This window comes from Penicillium subrubescens (genome assembly GCF_028828155.1).
Source record: "Penicillium subrubescens strain IBT 31985 chromosome Unknown utg000002l_segment0_segment0, whole genome shotgun sequence".
NCBI classification, from domain to species: Eukaryota; Fungi; Ascomycota; class Eurotiomycetes; order Eurotiales; family Aspergillaceae; genus Penicillium; species Penicillium subrubescens.
Window position 1 is genome coordinate 3101235 of NW_026643152.1, and position 16165 is coordinate 3117399.

The following is a 16165-nucleotide window of genomic DNA, read 5'->3' on the forward strand; positions in this document are numbered from 1 at the left end:
TTCATATTCGTGCCAAGTGTTCCCGTCAGCTGAGGGCAGACAGCTCATGCAGAAGTACCACCCACAGCTTCCTTAGGCTCGTATACATACTTCGTATTGGGAGACCCTGCTGACTATTTAGACGCCAGGGCGCTGTAATGGATCATTGGATGAGCGAAATCAAAACTCGACCAGAATAGAGTTCTTGTCAATGACTGTGGGGCACAAGAGCGGCGCATCAGTCCGTCCGATTCCCGCGGTAGACGGCGTTCGGTCTATTTGGCATTTGCACCGCGCCGAGCCTAAGAGCAACAAGAGTAAGCTTCCTTCCGTCCTTCTGCGCGCTTTTTTCACCATGGTAACGAGGTTTGGCATACGGCGAGGCCCCGAGGTGTATCAATAATGATTATTTGATCGTGTCCACTCCTGGTCGCCGGTGGACAGAATTGCCTAGGTATCCAAGTAGATGAAGGACAGAGAAAAAGAAAAGTCTGCTGGTCATGTTAACTACCCCCCACCTTTTTGTTCGGTGTCAAGCGGGCCCAGGACCCCCTCAATCTACCAGTCCGAGCAGCCCATTTCGTAATAATTAGAGAGAGATCATGATGTACACTGTAGGCAAGGTACATCTGGCAAGTGTAGAGCAGCTCAGGTACAGACAGAACCTGGTAACCCTCGTTTCGTGGCTGAAAGGCTGAAGAAGTTGGCACCCGTAAGAAGTGGCCTTTCACGCCACGACCAATTAGTGTCGATATAGGGTCGATGGTCAGCTTGAAAGGGGGAACTGGGAAGATGAGCGATCACCAATCGCAACTGTAGCTATGCTCGCCAAGCCGCACCAGAGAGCAATTACGGGCAATCTCTTTTTCACCATGACGTCCCAATGGGCCAATTTCTGTTCCTCGGCCTCGGAGCCTCAGAGGATCCATTTATGATTGGAGTCCTCGCGTGGTCTCTGTCCGATCGTCCGCTCGGATGCGCCGGAGGTCGCAATGGCCGATCCCGTCCGGATCAGAGGTGGTCTGCGCTGAGTGGAGACTGACACAGTTCACAACCGCCGACTGGATTGAAAAAGTGGAGAGTTTTTTCTGTTTCTGGGCGTCTTGGAGGTTTGAAGATTGAAGATTATGATCTGAAGTACGGAGTACAGTCACACATCTGGTATATAGCATAAGGCTGACCGCCCATTTCTAATGTGTATCTCTTTTTCGGAGCTGAAATCCTGATGGTCCCAGAGACAAAAATCGATCGAAGAAATCAGCTTATTCCACACATCTACAATCTACACCTCCCCCTTCCCACACTCCTTCCACTCCTTTCAACCCCTTGCAGTTTTCCCTTTCCCCGGGAAATCTGACCCTAACGCCCATCGACTGTATACATCAGCGCATAGTCCCTGTTGTCGGTCTGTCATTCCTTCATTCTCTCCATCTTCAACTGATCCTTGATCTCGATCTCGATCGCTTTTGCTCATCTCCGCCCTATCCCCCCACCCCACTACAGCCAAAGCTGTCTTCGCGGCTGGCTTCCCCGCAACGAACGCGTGGACAGTCTTGGATGCGTACGTGGGACTCCCCGGGCATAATATAAACCCCTCTCAGTCGTCACTGGTCGCGGGTTTGTTGATAGGAGACCAATGTGGCTCCGCTAGAGTCCAAGAATGCTGCTGAATCTTGGCCTCGCAGCGGATGCCGCAGCAGCTCATTCAAACGAACCTTCTGCCCAGCCAGAGTCTCCCCCAACATCAGCCTTGTCTTACGCGCCGTCATTCGCTTTCCCAACACTACCATTTCTGGAGTCGCTCCGTAACTGCTCATTGCAGTCCGGTCCTGCGGTGCCCGCTGGGTCGATCTCCGCCGTGGCTATGAGCCCAATCATGTCGACGCCCACGGAGGGCGAGTCTTCTACCACAGCTTCGTCTACCCCGTCTGCGCTCGCAAGACCTCGAGCCAATCGGTCATTCACGAACAAAAAGTCATCGCGGCCTAAGACCTCGTACCAGTTCGCACACCCCGCGTCGCATGCCCGGCACAAGCGGCTACGGCTCCGGCCGAAGCTCCTGCTACAGGTACAGCAAGTGTCGCAGACCCCCAGACCCCTGCCCGTTATAGACGTCCTTCCTTCGACCATGTATCTGCCGCGACTAGCTCGGAAGTTTCCGGCGATGTTTCGGCGAAAGAATGGTCTATGTCCCTACGATGTCATCATAGTGATGAGCGATTTGTATGAGCGCACAAGAGCAGCAATCCCTGAGAAGCACGCAAACTCCGAAGAGGACGACGAAGATCAGCGCGAAGTGGTAGCTACCGTCTGCCAGATGCTCCAAGAGGAGGCGCGGTCAAAAGGGAAGGCTGAGATTTGTTTGAACTTTGGGCCGGTATGGGAGGCGACCCCCTTCCAAGTGGATCGTATGAGTTTGTTGCCCATACGGATGACGGGATTCGGGTCATGCGATGGGCACTACGAGGAGGGAAGAATCGTCGAGGACCTACGCCCCCAGGAGCGCAAACAGGAGATGAGACGAAGCGGTTCACATTCAGCGTCATCGATCCCAATACTCGTCGTCACCCAGTAATCGCATCCATGACCAAGAACCAATTGGAGGTAAACAATGAGTATTCCGCCGCGGTTGCCCGATCAAACACTGGACCCACGACCCCGAGCTCAGGTATGTCCGTAGTCAGCGACATGTCAGATAACGAGATGCCCGTGGATACGAACGACGTGGTCATCCTCGACGACGAGCTCCGCACCTTGATCATCGTTACAGGGATCTGGGTGGCATTCCGGGAGGGTTGGTCGCACAACTTCAACTACGCAGACCCTGTTGCTGCACCCAACGGCAAGGGTCTCGTATCTCCAACCTCGTCGGCAAAGTATAGCTCGTCCACCACCACCAAGATTGAGAACGAGAGAGCGTTTGATCGCGACGAGCTCGGCCCGGTGAAGGATTTGCCAAATGGCAAGCGATGCATGTCAATCTCTAGCATGAAGCGCGCGAGTACGACGGGACTTGCTGAAGGAAGCAAAGCAGCTGGAAGTTTGTCCAAACGGTCCAACTCAACTGGAGCCGCATTTATGGATCGCGCCAAACGACGGAGCGCCTCAGCGGCCAGCAATCGACTCAACCGCCACAGCATGTTCACCGGCACTGGCGAGAATAGACGTGATATTGTGGTCTCTCGCCCTCCATCCTTGCGACAGAACTCTATCGAATCCGAGAGTTCACCCCAACGCCCTGATCGAGTCAATACCAAACCTAAAGCCAACCCAGGTTCCGATATTCCCAAGCTGACCCTCCAATCCGATGCTGGCCCAGAGTTCACCCTGGATGGTGCATCTGACGTGCCCTCCAAGGACTCCGAAGCTAGCAAGAGCAAACGTCGACACCGACTCAGCGCTCTCTTCACGATCTTTCACCGAAGACATTGACCCTCTACGCATGTATACGCCTTTGCATCCTCCAGCGACAGTCTCTCTGTTCATACCAGCATTTTCCCCTTGTTTTGACTTGCATTTGGTTTGGGCGTTTCTTCTTCTTCATCGGCATTGCATCTCGTCTGGTACGGAGCCTTGTCTTTTTTCCACTGTCAAAACTAGAGTTTTGATATTACTGACACATCACATCTCTTTTTCTTATCATATGAATAATTTCACTGGACTATAGTCCGGATTGCACTTTGATCTGAGTATCACCGTATAGAATTGACATACGGTCTTATCTCATGGGCATTGTAGTCCGCCGTTCTGTGGAATTAGGTACACAGCAAGAACTGTGTCCATGTACTTCATGGCTATCTGTGCCAGTACGCTATTAAATCCTGAACAAACACGTCCCGATTACCGGCTTTATACAAATCATATCCACGGCTTCTAGCCGAGGAACCATTTGTAACATTACATTAGGGAGTTATGCACCTTAAGATGAAATTTTTATAGATCATGTCGATCCTAAAATGATAGGATCCACCCACCCACCCATTCTAGTATCAATGATCAACACACTCTTTTTCCAAGTGCCATCAAACTAGCCTATTCCACCCCTCGAAGCTGAGCAGACTTATTAGCCGGAGCAGCAGTATACAACTGCTGCCCATTCTTCTTAAAACCCGTAATAACCTCCCGCCCCTCATCACTAATAGCCCACTGTGCAAACCTATCCGCCATCTCCTCATTCATCGCACCCACTCCAATCAAAATATGAGCCGGATTAAGCAAAGGATCCTCCGCATCATCACTAGCAGCCTTATAAATAACAGTTTTACTCTGCAATTCCGTCGGTATAGACAAATACGTCCCACGATCAGTGATAGTATACTCATCTAGCAAAATCGCAGCCGTCAATGCCTGAATCGGATACGCGATGTACTGGTGGTACCAGGTCGAGTACGCAGTAGCCCAGGGGACTTGACCAATCTCTATCCAAAGCTGAGACTCCTTGATATTCGTGGCTGATTTATCGTAGCGAGATAGGAAGCGCACGGGGGGATCGGTGTTTCCTGTTTCAGCAGTTGTGTAGAGATTTGAGAATTGGGTTTGAATGTCTTGTGTTTCGGAGAGGTTTGCTGGGTTTGACGGGGGACCGACGAGGAGGAAGTGGTCGCGAAAGGTGTACCAGGCAGGTGACTTGGCGATGCCGTTTTTGATGGCGATTTGTTCGGCGGCGGGGGCGTAGGTTATGCCGATGTCGACGGTGTCGTCTTTGAGGTAGTTTATTGACTGTGTGGTGTCGGATTTGTACCAGGCTATTTCGAAGGGGTCTGAGCCGTTTTTGACACTGCCTTTAATGAAGGCGTTGGCGAGGGCTGTTGATGGGAGAGTGTTAGAAGGGGGTATGAGTTTTGTTGGAGGGCCACTAGGATGGATGGTATTACCTTCAATCAGGCCGCTCTGGCCGGCACCGCCATTGCCAATTCGGAGGGCGATGTTGTTGGTCGTGTTGAAACCTCCGTTGTAGACAGCTGCAGGCTTGACGGCATGGACTGATGCGGAAAACATCAAACCATGGATCATGGTAGAGGGACGCATGATGAGCCGCATGAATGATTTGAGATATGAATCGCGCTCGAAGGGCAACTGTTTATAAACAGCGATGTACGGCATGGTAGGCTTTAAATTGCGACTCTGCACGAGAATGCCGTGTTTCCTTCCTTTCGGCGGGGTCTTCATCGATAAATACTGGATCAAGGCTAAGTAGCTGAATTTGATTCGTAAAGGTAGCCTATAAACATGACGCGAGAGACTCAGCTTCGCGGTTCTCTTCAGAAAGAGGTAAAGAACGAGAAACGGTTCTTTTGAACAACTAGCATAGGTCAGCTGAGCACCGATCCAGCCTGGGAGGTGCCGAGTAGAGTTTGTTGGCACTTCAGCTTAGGGTCCACTGTACCTGGGATTAGACCCATCAGGCCCATGAGCGTTGGGAGATCTCGCATTTTCCTGGAAGACCTGCGATACACACCTTTGATTGGTTAAAATTAGAGTCAAGGTTTGAAGTCCTCGTTCCTCGCGGGAGAAGGACGAACTGATCAACCTTACCTTTATGGTCGGGAAGTATACTCGTCTGGGGTTACCGAGAAGCTGAAAGTTAATATAAACATCGACTGGAAGGCAATACATTAGAAGAGAAGATCTTATCAAATTTGAGCTTATTCAAACAGATTATAGCCAGGGATGTGTTCCCCTGACATATTCAAAGTGACTGGGGATCTCAAATCGAGTGGAGACAGTACAAGGGTTTGCTGTATGTGGCTTCTCTAACTCGACCTTATTTGCCGAAGCTGCATGCATGTACCCATCCCCCTCACTCCTGTTTGTTCTTTTTTAAAGAGGCCCATTCGCCGGCCCAATGCATGATCTGACCGTTTGACGCGAGTTTGCCTTTGGTGTTCGCTGTTGCTGCACCTTCGTCACGTTCCCCTCACGGTAAATACACCAAAGCGAAATACGCAGTAAACCACCCATGTAATATCTTGTACGGCAAGCTGTATCTCCAATAGGCTAAAAAGATAATCGGGTATAAGCCCCTGCGAGATATTTTGGCGCCCAAAATGGGGAGAGAAAACGCCAAGTTGAGATGTGGTTGTCTGATCGGGCTGGGAAAGCCGATGTGAGGGTTGCTCAACTATGAGTCTGGACAGGTATTTCAAACCCTTCACTGTTCGTCTCCAGTATTTTTGCTCCATATGCTGACTTCTTTCAAGAAGAAAATGAATTTACTCTCTATATGCCGATCACCTCATACATGTATTTCAATCTAACGCAGCCGACTCTTGGAGCGCCGCGATGCTAAAGATTATTTACCGCTCCAGCGGAGCAATCGTCTTGGGAACGTACAGCTCCTCCAAATACTGAATCTCCTCAGGACTCAACTGAACCTTCAGACTGGCAACGGCCTCATCAACACGCGCAGCGCTGTGCAGACCCACGATAGGGCACTCATTCTGGTGAGTCAAGGACCAGGCCAAAGCAATCTGCGCCATGCTCACCCCTTTCTTACCGGCCAACTCCTCCACACGATCCACAATGGCCTTGTCCGCCTCCGTTTCACGGTTGCGGATCAGTACCTTGAGAGCTCCGTCGGTGTTCTCGCGCACGGTGGAGCGCGAGCCCCATGGCCGTGCCAGAACACCGCGGGCCATGGGAGACCAGGGGATGAGCCCGACACCGCTGTCAAGGCAATATGGGATCATCTCGCGCTCCTCTTCGCGGGCAATCAGGTTGTGGTAGTTCTGCATGCTGATGAACTGGTGCCAGCCGTTGCGGGCGGCGATGTTCTGCAGAGTTTGGAATTCCCAAGCTGCCATCTACATGCCCATGTCCATCAATATTTGTTCAGAGATGTATTGAACGGCATGTTATATGACTTACCGAGCTAGCACCGATATAGCGGACCTTACCACTCTCGACAACATCATTCAGAGCCTTCATGATTTCCTCGCGGGGAGTGTCGCGGTCCAAACGGTGAATCTGGAGCACATCGATGTATGTGCCGAGACGCTGGACGCTAGCATCAACGGAATCGAAGATGTGCTTGCGAGACAGACCGACACGGTTGATAAAGTCACCTTCGTTACGCGCGGACTGCCAGATGGGCGGGAACTTGCCCTCATCGTCGACGCCGTAGAAGCACTTGGTCATGATGACCACACGGTTGCGGGGAATGTTGAACTTCTTCAGGGCCTTGCCAACGACCTCCTCTGAGCGGCCGTGTGAGTAGACATCCGCCTATATTATACATGAGTCAAGTTTCGGGGGATGGTTGGTTTTGTGAAAGACCGAGTTGAATATCTACTTACCGTGTCCCAGGTGTTGATGCCCCGCTTGTAAGCGTGCTCAATGACATTCAACGACTCCTCTTCGTCCAAGACCCAATCCTGCCAATCCTTGCTACCAAAGCCCATGGTACCCAAGATAATCCTGGAGATCTTCAGGCCTGACTTGCCAAGGCTGTGACATATTGGTTGTCAGCATTCAATTCAGGATAGAACATTCGTCTGACAACGGGGCGGGGTAATACCGTGTGTATTCCATCTCTTTGCCAGACATGATGAATATAATAAATTGAGTGGGATTAACTTAGCAAAGAACTGTTTCAAAGAGGAAAATGTTAGTTCAATCTACTAGGGACTATAGCGCAATTTCTCGCGGTCGCTCTTGAGTCATCGTCGGCAATGACGTCAAATCAAGATCTTGGAGATGGGAATACCTTCACAGGGTAAACACGGGATGTTGAAATCGGATTTGTTGAGAGTGAGTCACGAAGAGATGTCTCACAAGTATTGATGCACGATAAGTTTCAAGTCAAAAATAATTTGGCCTAGCTGTTGTCGGGGTGGCATCAAATTATCCAATCGCCGCTGGGGTGAGGGCTTCGACATGCCGAGAACAACTAGCGAGCCTCACTTAGCCGACGGTTACCCGGCAAGCTTTCCTGTCGCCCACTCACAGCCCTCCGGGATCACCGATCGGCCTGGGGGATCGGATAGGGATATCTGGGGTAGAGATTGATGAAAATGTGAACAATTTGCATTGTGCTAACTGGCTTGTTTCTCAAATTCATACTCGATGATACGGCAATATGAATGGCAGCTGCTCACAGACTCCAATATACAGTCAAACACATACTCCGGCTCTGTTCTTAAGGGCTCCCCATCAAAACCATACCCGCCAAATTCAGACTCTGTACCATGACTAGTACAGCCAGCCCACTAACAACAATCTCATTCTTGAGCTCTTCAGATAGAGTCCCAATCATTTCAAAAGATCCGACCTCGGCAACCGAGAAGACCTTGTTGTGAAATCGGCAAAGTACCTCGCAATCGCGCGTATTGACAAGTTTGAAATCACCCGTTAGAGCTCCGTCAGCTTCCCACCGAAGAGTAGTACCAGGCAAAGAAACACTCTCCAAGCCGTAAGTACGGGAAAAGGTATCCGGTCGTCGAAGAATAACGCGAGAGCCGTGAATGGAGAGCGTGACTTCCATACTCAGCTTTTGGAAAGATGCTGTGCACAGGCTCGACTGGCTGTCTGTGCTGTCCTCGCTGTGCGGAACATGACTGTCCTGTCGCCTCATGAGTTGTATCTGAGGCGTTTCGCGACAGACTTTGACGGTGTATAATGGGGTGGAATTGTCCGAGTCTAATAGCGAGAGGAACTTGCCGCGATAGTGAATATGAATCATTTGAATAGGGATCGACATATTGAAGAAAGGTTGTTAAGCTCTAGATATAGAAAAGGGCAATCAAAGAGACCTGAGAAACATCAGAATCGATCTATCTTCGAGATACTCGAGGCGCCTTTTATACGCGGCCCTGCCTCTCTCAAACCATGATAGGGATTGAGTGTCAACACAGCTCGCTTGCAAACCAATCACACTTTGGAAGCACTAAGACAAACATGCATCATCATTCAAGATATGTGATATTTGATTGGTGCTGGTTCATCCCCAAGCGAACAGGCCAATGAGGATAGTAGGTGTAGTTGGCCCCCACGGCTCTATTGCAACCACGGCCTCACCCCAGGGAGATACGCTGAGCTGATCCCCTGGAAAGAATTTTTTGAGATAGAAAAATCAGAATCTCACCTCTGATTGCCACTCACTCACTCACGCACTCACTCACTCACGCACTCAAACTGAAGCAAAGTCACTTCCTATGAGTCCAGCCACGTCGAAGATGTCACGAGGAAGAAGCGGCTGTCTTACATGCAGGTAAGCTATTCCACATGAAGAGAGTTATGATAGAAGGCCAACAATGAACAGAGTACGGAGAATTAAATGCGACGAGATTCGACCATCGTGTCATCGCTGCACGTCGACCGGCCGAATTTGTGATGGCTATGAGCAAGAGAGCTCGGCCGTTCGCGACGCTGCAATGAGGAGAAAAGGCAAGAGGCTTTTGATGCCTCAGCAGCGAGTCACAGAGCGCACTGCCATCATCATGCCCCGTTATCAAATGATTTCCTCTCAAAGTCTGCCAGTGGTCGAGAGCCAGGCATTCGCCTTTTTTCGTGAACACACGCTGCGTGGAATTCTCGGGTGCTTCGAGTCTTCACACTTGGAATCGCTAGTACTTCAACTGAGCCTCAATGAGACATCCGTTCGCCACGCTGCAGTGGCGGTCGGTGCTATACATCGTTCTATGAGAGGACGGTGTCCTTCCTTACAGATCGATAGCTTTATTGAGCTGACCAATTCATTCGCCGTTAATCAATATGTCCAGTCGCTTAATGATCTCCGAAAGCGTCTGAATGGCCCAAAGGATTTTGAACGCGAACATATCGCGTTAGTGAGTTGTTTACTATTCATCTGCTTCGAGATGTTACAGGGCAACAGACCGGGAGCTGTGGCACATCTTCGGATGGGACTTCGCATCCTGTTGACATCGAGTTCTCCTTCAATTTACTCGAAATCTAATGAAGGGAGCTTGTTGTCTTGCAATGACTCTCGGTCTCGTATATCAAACTTTGACAAGCTGGCCGAAAAGTATGCTAGTTTGGATTACGAGTCCACGATGTTCGGAGAACAGAGTCCAATACTCACACTGGCTTCATCTCGTGATAATATGGGCCCAAGTCCTGAAGTATCAAACTATTTCATGGAAATTGAGGATGCCAGAAAATCCCTGGGAATCCTGTCAAATGCTGTTTACCGCTTGCGCGGCGCGCTACTTCATCTTGCTGCCAGAGAGATGGGTAACGAGTCCTATGGAGACTGGGTCGTTCGCTATTGCGTAGCCTATTCGAGTATACGGACAGTGAACTTATCCGAGCGCACATCTTTGTTGCAGCAACAATCTTGCCTCAAGTTTAGCCTGGAACGTTGGGCTTCCGCTTTTGGAGTGTTTTCTAACAGCCTCGGTCATCATAATGCCCGGCCATTGATTGTACTTGAGATGCAACATTTTTATATCTACTTCTTGATCTGCACTCTTCGTGACACGCATGAAGACGCTTGTGATCTTTTCAACTCTACTTTTCAGCGCATGGTCGACCTTGGACATCAATTTGTCGATGCTACCAGCAGTAAGCACGCCTCTTCTGGGCCTCAGCTTACTTTCAGACTAGAGTCGGGAATTATTCCTTCTCTTTATCTAGTGGCAATGAAATGCCGCAATAAAAGGATCCGACATGATGCTATCACTTTGCTTGATCGAACGCAATGTCAAGAGGGAATGTGGGAGGGCAGCTTAGTTGCCCGGTTTGTTGCAGAGGTGGCCAAAATAGAAGAAAACAAGGCTGGCATCAGGAACGGAAGAAATGATAACCACGCTATCTACATTCCCGAGTCTGCACGATTCAGCGATGTCGTTGTTGCAATGTCTGAGACTGCTGGATATGGTCGTTTGATCTGTGCGCGCTATGCCCATGAATCAACGGGTGAGCTGGAGATCTCAGAGAGAACATTTCAACTTTGAATGAATACCGAGAGGTAGTGTATTCTAACAAATTGGGCTCGAGTCAACATGACAGTCTAGTTATGAAAATCCGATAACTTCTCAAAATCCTTAGACCACCAATTTCTATCATACATCATTATAGCATCCATGAAGTTGATCTTGCCATGGGAAAACAACTCATCCTGTCTTTCAAATCCTGCCCTGAAACTCAAAAGGCCTTGAAGGCGAGTCCCACTGGTGAAATTCAGAGGGTTGTTGCTGAATGGGTGGAATAAGCCAGGGAAATTGATTGGGCACGAATCCATCTGCTGTCACCCCGTTCCCAAAGCTCGCATATCTCTCAGCGGGATTTTCGTACTCCAAATCGAAGTCTTCCCAGCGAATAATCTCTGTTGCTGCGTAGTAATGAAGTACTGTACCAGGCCATGGAACGATGATCTTCCCATTGTCATTCTTGTCTAAGACCCATTGTGAGTGCACTGTCTTGGACAGACGTGAGGAAGAGATATTGGAAACTTACACCATGAATTGCAGGGCCCTGACCATACCATATGGGACATTCTAGACTGAACCCACTGATTAAACTCCTGCTGAGCCTGATCTTTGATACAGACTGAACGCAATCTGTCTTTCTGAAGTCGTGACAGAATTCGAGTCATGTAGCTCCCCGCTCGCTCAATGCCAGGTATTGCTGACCCGTTTACCGGGCAAATCGGAGGATTGAAGACTAACGAGATCAAAATCGATGTACTGTGAAAGCTGCTAGTCAATCTTCACTTACCGAAGAAATTCGGAAAGCCTGCAACCATCGCGGCCATATAACTTTCGCATGGTCCCTCTCGGTCCCAAGCTTTCGATAGAGATTTTCCTGCACGGCCAGTAACAGGGAACCGAGGTAGATACGGTTCAAAACCTGTTGCATAGACGATAATATCACACTCAATCCTCCTTCCAGATGACGTGGTAAGGCCCTCATCTGTCAGTTCAGCGATTGAATCCCTCAAATACTCTGCATTCGGCTGTTGCAGTGCGTCCAGATAATGACCACCCGGAGTAAAGCGACGACAGCCTGCGTCAAAATTTGGTAAAAGAGCGTCCAGCAGTTTTTTGTCTGTAATTTTTGATCTCATGAACGACTCTGACAATGAACTGAATTGAGCTTGAGACCTAGTGCCTTTCCACAGCCCTGCAAAGCCAGCGGCCAGCTTTTTCTCTAAACCGACTCGGAATTCATAATATTTAGAGCGACTAGTCTGGAGAGACATCTTTTGCTCGGATGAATCTTCATTCATAGAGTTTAGCCAGCTGGTCTGAAAGCATCATTTTGGACATACTTACAAAGCCTCTGAACAGCACCGTCGTCGGAGAAAACATGTGGCACGATCCAAGTCGGTCCTCGGGCAATATTGATGATCTTCGAAACCACTATGAGCATGGCTCGTCAGCGCTTTCAAACCTCTTCAGGCAAAGTACGTGTTATCCTACCTGGCTGCAATGCTGCTGTACATTGAACGCTACTAGCGCCATTGCCAATAACTACTACACGCTTCCCTTTAACGTTCATTTGGGTGGGCCAGTTCGCTGTGTGAACTTGCTTTCCATGGAATTTTTCTTGCCCGGGAATTTGAGGAATTTTGTAGTTATTGAGCCGACCGACGGCATAGACAAATACATCAGCCCATATTGTCTTTTCGTAGTCTGCGTGAACATCTCGAGTGGTAATCTCCCACTTTGAAGAATTCTCGTCCCACGTGGCAGACACGCACTCAGTGTTGAATGTCATGAACCGTCGAAGATCATATTTGTCTGCTACACCTTCCAGGTATTGGTGAATTTCACGCGCTGGAGGATATAGAGAGGACCACATGGGGTTTGGTGCCCAACTGAACTGATATGTGTGGGATGGCACATCGCACGTACAGCTAATCCATGATGAGTGATGTAGATCTAGAAACCCAGGAGGGAAGAATGAACAAGAGTCACCTTACCCTGGATAGTTATTGAGATACCAAGTTCCCCCGAGACAGGGATTTCGGTCAAAAATTTGAAGATCAACATCATCCAATGACGTCGTCACATTATGAGCAAACTGAATGCCCGAAACACTGTGAGAGCTGTTAGAAAAATTTCTGACTTCGACCCTTGCTTCACATACCCTGCACCAACCACAACTACTGTCAGAGGCTTAGGAACGAAAGCACTCGGCACGATATCTGTCAAAGTCATGATCTAAATCATACAGGTGACAGGCGAGAACGTAGAAATGGGAGAAGCTTCGGGTGCCCAAACTTTTCGTCGCGCTGGGGGGAGATTATCTCACTCGTTTTAAAAGCTCAAATTGTGCTCCCTTGATCGCATGTGAGTTCTACTGCAGGCAAGAGTTGATATCATAAGTTGGACCTGAGTATGCTCTTGCATGTACTATTGTTCTAGGCTGCAGATCAGTGGTCCATCAGATCTACGGTGGCGCAATCCTATCTTCACTTGCCAAGATTGGGTTACACAAGCCATTTCCAGGACAGGGGAACTATCGCCGCTATTGAATCTAAATCGGCCCCTTGATTCGCCATTATCAAATTTAGCACCTCTACACCCAGATAAAGCTAGGGCTGAGTGGCAGATGCTCGGCTGTTCATGCAACTTAGAGTTTGCACCAATCTACAAATCTTTAGATCATGAAGCATCACGCTCACATCGCGTGGGGCAGATACAGTTTCTAGACCTAATTGCTTTTTCTCATCTATGGTGGCGAATAACACCTCGGTTGGCGTCTCCAGGATCGCAGATCCTCCATAGCCAATAGACACCTTCAAATCACAAGGGGATGAATCAATAGTACCAGAAATCGCCAAGCGTCGTCTACACGACCATTTGAGGAGGTTTGAACCAAAGATTCCCTTCCTATTGTTGACTGGGATGTTGCATCACGCGCTGATTTACATGCAGTGCCACCCTTGGAGGATCTCTTTGCGTCCTTTCTTTGGTCTTCAGTTGGCTCCAATGTCCCCAGTACCATGGCTGGCTACACCATTTGAGACGCATCCTGCAGACCTAAAAAAATACCTGACGTCGACCCGATACATCCGGTGCTAGTGTGCCAGCTACCAGGAAGCTGAGATCTCAGATCGACCGATCGCTCACATGAACGTTGTCGCCCACGAGAATCCGTCGCATAATCAGGTGCATCGGCCCGGCAATTCCCCCCACAAGTGCAATCCAACTTGACTATGTTCCAAGGTTGGACTCCAAGCACAGTCGCGTGAGGGGGCAGCAAAGCCAATCTGGTTATTTTGGGGCAATGATATCTGGTACTCATTGAAACGCAAGTTTATTCAAGTCTTCCTTTAGCCCCGAGTCTTTCAGTCACACACATCTATGAACTAATAACGGCACAGGGTCGTCACCGCTACGAGTTCAATCCGGACTGGGTTGGCTGCAGATGCTGGGCAACGGCCCAACTTGATCTCAATGCATGTACTTGCCGCCGTGATGCATGATTCTTGGTTAGTTACCAACGGCTAGCGGGTTGCAGCAGCAATGACTGAAATATTGACGCTGTGGCCGAATCAATCACTAAAACCGCTTGACCACGGTGCTCGTTACATGGAGAGTTGAAGGATAAATCGTATCAGTCATCCATTAATGCTCGTTCTTTCGGTTCCAGGCCAGTATAATCATTTATTGCAGAACCAAGGCGTAGATCCCGCTTGCTGGCTTTGAGGGTTGAAGGTTTGAGGGGAGACATGCCAATTATAAATATGTCCAACGATCTTTTTACGAATTCTGCTCTCATGTAAGGTTCCAATGAATGTCAACCACCGTGAAAAGATTAACTTCTCTGTACATTGAATTGAAATATAGAAAGTTGGTGCTGGATCTGGAGAGCAATAAATACTAAGGATACTGACGTAGATGGGCCTTGGACGAGATCACACTTTGACTCAGAGCCCACTGGACAAGGAGAATGATGCTATTCCTAATTAGGTATAGCGCACTCGCGTTGATCAAACGAGATCTGACTGATGAATCAATCCTCTCAAAGCAAACGAAGTACATCATGAAAACATGCACATTCGTCACAGGTAACCCGAATAAGGTCATCGAAGTCAATGCCATTTTAGGCGACTCGATCCCTATTCGGGCCCTCGCATTGGACATTCCAGAGATCCAGGGGTCGCTGGAAGACATTGCGCGAGATAAGTGCCGACGCGCCGCTAAGATTGTGACAAGCCTGCTACCAGATTGAGTCTATTTCGAGCTTAACTGACATCTATGTAACATGCATCAGGTTGATGGGCCAGTGATCGTGGAGGACTCGGCATTGGAATTTCATGCGATGAATAGGCTTCCAGGGCCATATATGTATGGCGTATCGCATTCTATGTCAATTTTGAAAAACTATACTAATTTTCCAATTCTGTCCATCAGTAAATACTTCCTCGAAGAACTCGGAAACGATGGTTTGAATAAGCTCTTGGTTCCGTACGATGATAAAGGTGCAGACGCGGTCTGCACTTTTGCTTTTTCCTTGGGGCCTACTAGTGAGCCCTTGATCTTTCAAGGAAGGCTTCAAGTACGAATTGAAAGTGTTGGTGGCTTCAACTCGAACACTGCGTTAACTGTAGTTCTAGGGCAAAATTGTTCCCGCGAGAGGACCGCCCGTGTTCGGTAAGTGTCATTAGACAAAATTAGAGAAAGGAGCTTACACATAGACAGGATGGGAACCAATTTTCGAGCATGAAGGAGAAACTCTTGCGGAGATGGCCCATGATAAGAAGGTAAATGTCTTTTCGATGTGAGGGTTGCCGGTTGCTAGTTACCCCGATGGCTGATATCAAGCAGAACAAACTATCACATCGTTATCAAGCCTTGTGCAAGTTCCAGGAATGGCTGGCCAAGGGCGAAAATTGATCCCTTTACCTTCGTGCGACACATAGGTGCCGTTGTCGAGTGGAATGAAGTCAAGGGACCCATGTATAGAAACAAGTACTATTTGATGACATTCAAGGGTCTTCGAGTCCTCTCCAAACTTCGAGTATAGTTAGTGCTTTGGCTCATATTTTGGTTGCCGGAAGACTTTCGCCAAGGGAAATTTTCCCCGCCCGGAATACCATGCTGTGTTCAACATTCAGAGAGCTAAATTGTTCTAGCAGGACATATACCGCTTCCATGGACCGATATGAATATTTTCGCATCAGGATGTTGAATCCCATTATTTGTTTATGTTTTTTAACCTGCTAGAACAGATTCTTATAAAAAGAGCCTTGATATATCTTCATGGAATGCTATAA

The 16165-nt window shown here is 48.8% G+C and overlaps 8 protein-coding genes across 8 annotated transcripts; 4 read left to right on the forward strand and 4 right to left on the reverse strand.

The window, feature by feature from the left end:
• Nucleotides 1-1639: 1639 nt before the first annotated feature.
• On the forward strand, nt 1640-2554 carry N7473_002503 (uncharacterized protein; the record flags this gene model as incomplete). The annotated part of the gene is made up of 1 exon (XM_057148443.1): nt 1640-2554. One exon carries the CDS (start codon nt 1640-1642, stop codon nt 2552-2554), a length of 915 nt encoding a protein of 304 aa, XP_057012097.1.
• Nucleotides 2555-2562: 8 nt separating this feature from the next.
• Nucleotides 2563-3411, forward strand: N7473_002504 (uncharacterized protein; the record flags this gene model as incomplete). Its single annotated transcript, XM_057148444.1, has 1 exon — nt 2563-3411. One exon carries the CDS (start codon nt 2563-2565, stop codon nt 3409-3411), a length of 849 nt encoding a protein of 282 aa, XP_057012098.1.
• A 600-nt stretch (nt 3412-4011) lies between these two features.
• N7473_002505 (uncharacterized protein) lies at nt 4012-5082 on the reverse strand (the record flags this gene model as incomplete). The annotated part of the gene is made up of 2 exons (XM_057148445.1): nt 4012-4784; nt 4854-5082. 2 exons carry the CDS (start codon nt 5080-5082, stop codon nt 4012-4014), a joined length of 1002 nt encoding a protein of 333 aa, XP_057012099.1.
• Nucleotides 5083-6275: 1193 nt separating this feature from the next.
• Nucleotides 6276-7524, reverse strand: N7473_002506 (aldo/keto reductase; the record flags this gene model as incomplete). Its single annotated transcript, XM_057148446.1, has 4 exons — nt 6276-6782; nt 6847-7203; nt 7275-7425; nt 7496-7524. The coding sequence occupies 4 exons, from the start codon at nt 7522-7524 to the stop codon at nt 6276-6278; spliced, it is 1044 nt and encodes a 347-aa protein (XP_057012100.1).
• Nucleotides 7525-8116: 592 nt separating this feature from the next.
• N7473_002507 (uncharacterized protein) lies at nt 8117-8659 on the reverse strand (the record flags this gene model as incomplete). Its single annotated transcript, XM_057148447.1, has 1 exon — nt 8117-8659. The coding sequence occupies one exon, from the start codon at nt 8657-8659 to the stop codon at nt 8117-8119; it is 543 nt and encodes a 180-aa protein (XP_057012101.1).
• Nucleotides 8660-9431: 772 nt separating this feature from the next.
• Nucleotides 9432-10892, forward strand: N7473_002508 (uncharacterized protein; the record flags this gene model as incomplete). The annotated part of the gene is made up of 3 exons (XM_057148448.1): nt 9432-9596; nt 9645-9764; nt 9804-10892. 3 exons carry the CDS (start codon nt 9432-9434, stop codon nt 10890-10892), a joined length of 1374 nt encoding a protein of 457 aa, XP_057012102.1.
• Nucleotides 10893-11018: 126 nt separating this feature from the next.
• Nucleotides 11019-13144, reverse strand: N7473_002509 (flavin-containing monooxygenase). The gene is made up of 7 exons (XM_057148449.1): nt 13030-13144; nt 12863-12979; nt 12360-12796; nt 12213-12299; nt 11656-12156; nt 11395-11601; nt 11019-11332 (listed from the first exon to the last, which is right to left on the reverse strand). Exons 1-7 carry the CDS (start codon nt 13098-13100, stop codon nt 11064-11066), a joined length of 1689 nt encoding a protein of 562 aa, XP_057012103.1. The 5' UTR covers nt 13101-13144; the 3' UTR covers nt 11019-11063.
• Nucleotides 13145-14920: 1776 nt separating this feature from the next.
• N7473_002510 (non-canonical purine NTP pyrophosphatase) lies at nt 14921-15841 on the forward strand. Its single transcript, XM_057148450.1, has 6 exons — nt 14921-15096; nt 15163-15236; nt 15303-15447; nt 15506-15542; nt 15591-15652; nt 15717-15841. Exons 1-6 carry the CDS (start codon nt 14932-14934, stop codon nt 15783-15785), a joined length of 552 nt encoding a protein of 183 aa, XP_057012104.1. The 5' UTR covers nt 14921-14931; the 3' UTR covers nt 15786-15841.
• Nucleotides 15842-16165: the final 324 nt, after the last annotated feature.

Bases quoted from the DNA above. Each gene is read 5' to 3' on its own strand.
- N7473_002510 (XM_057148450.1), top strand. From the start codon at position 14,932: ATGAAAACATGCACATTCGTCACAGGTAACCCGAATAAGGTCATCGAA. The intron at 15,543-15,590 runs GTAAGTGTCATT...ACACATAGACAG, and splicing joins GAGAGGACCGCCCGTGTTCG to GATGGGAACCAATTTTCGAG. The intron at 15,653-15,716 runs GTAAATGTCTTT...GATATCAAGCAG, and splicing joins AGATGGCCCATGATAAGAAG to AACAAACTATCACATCGTTA.
- N7473_002509 (XM_057148449.1), bottom strand. From the start codon at position 13,100: ATGACTTTGACAGATATCGTGCCGAGTGCTTTCGTTCCTAAGCCTCTG. The intron at 11,602-11,655 runs GTAAGTGAAGAT...TGATCTCGTTAG, and splicing joins AGGCTTTCCGAATTTCTTCG to TCTTCAATCCTCCGATTTGC. The intron at 11,333-11,394 runs GTAAGTTTCCAA...AATGGGTCTTAG, and splicing joins AGGGCCCTGCAATTCATGGT to ACAAGAATGACAATGGGAAG.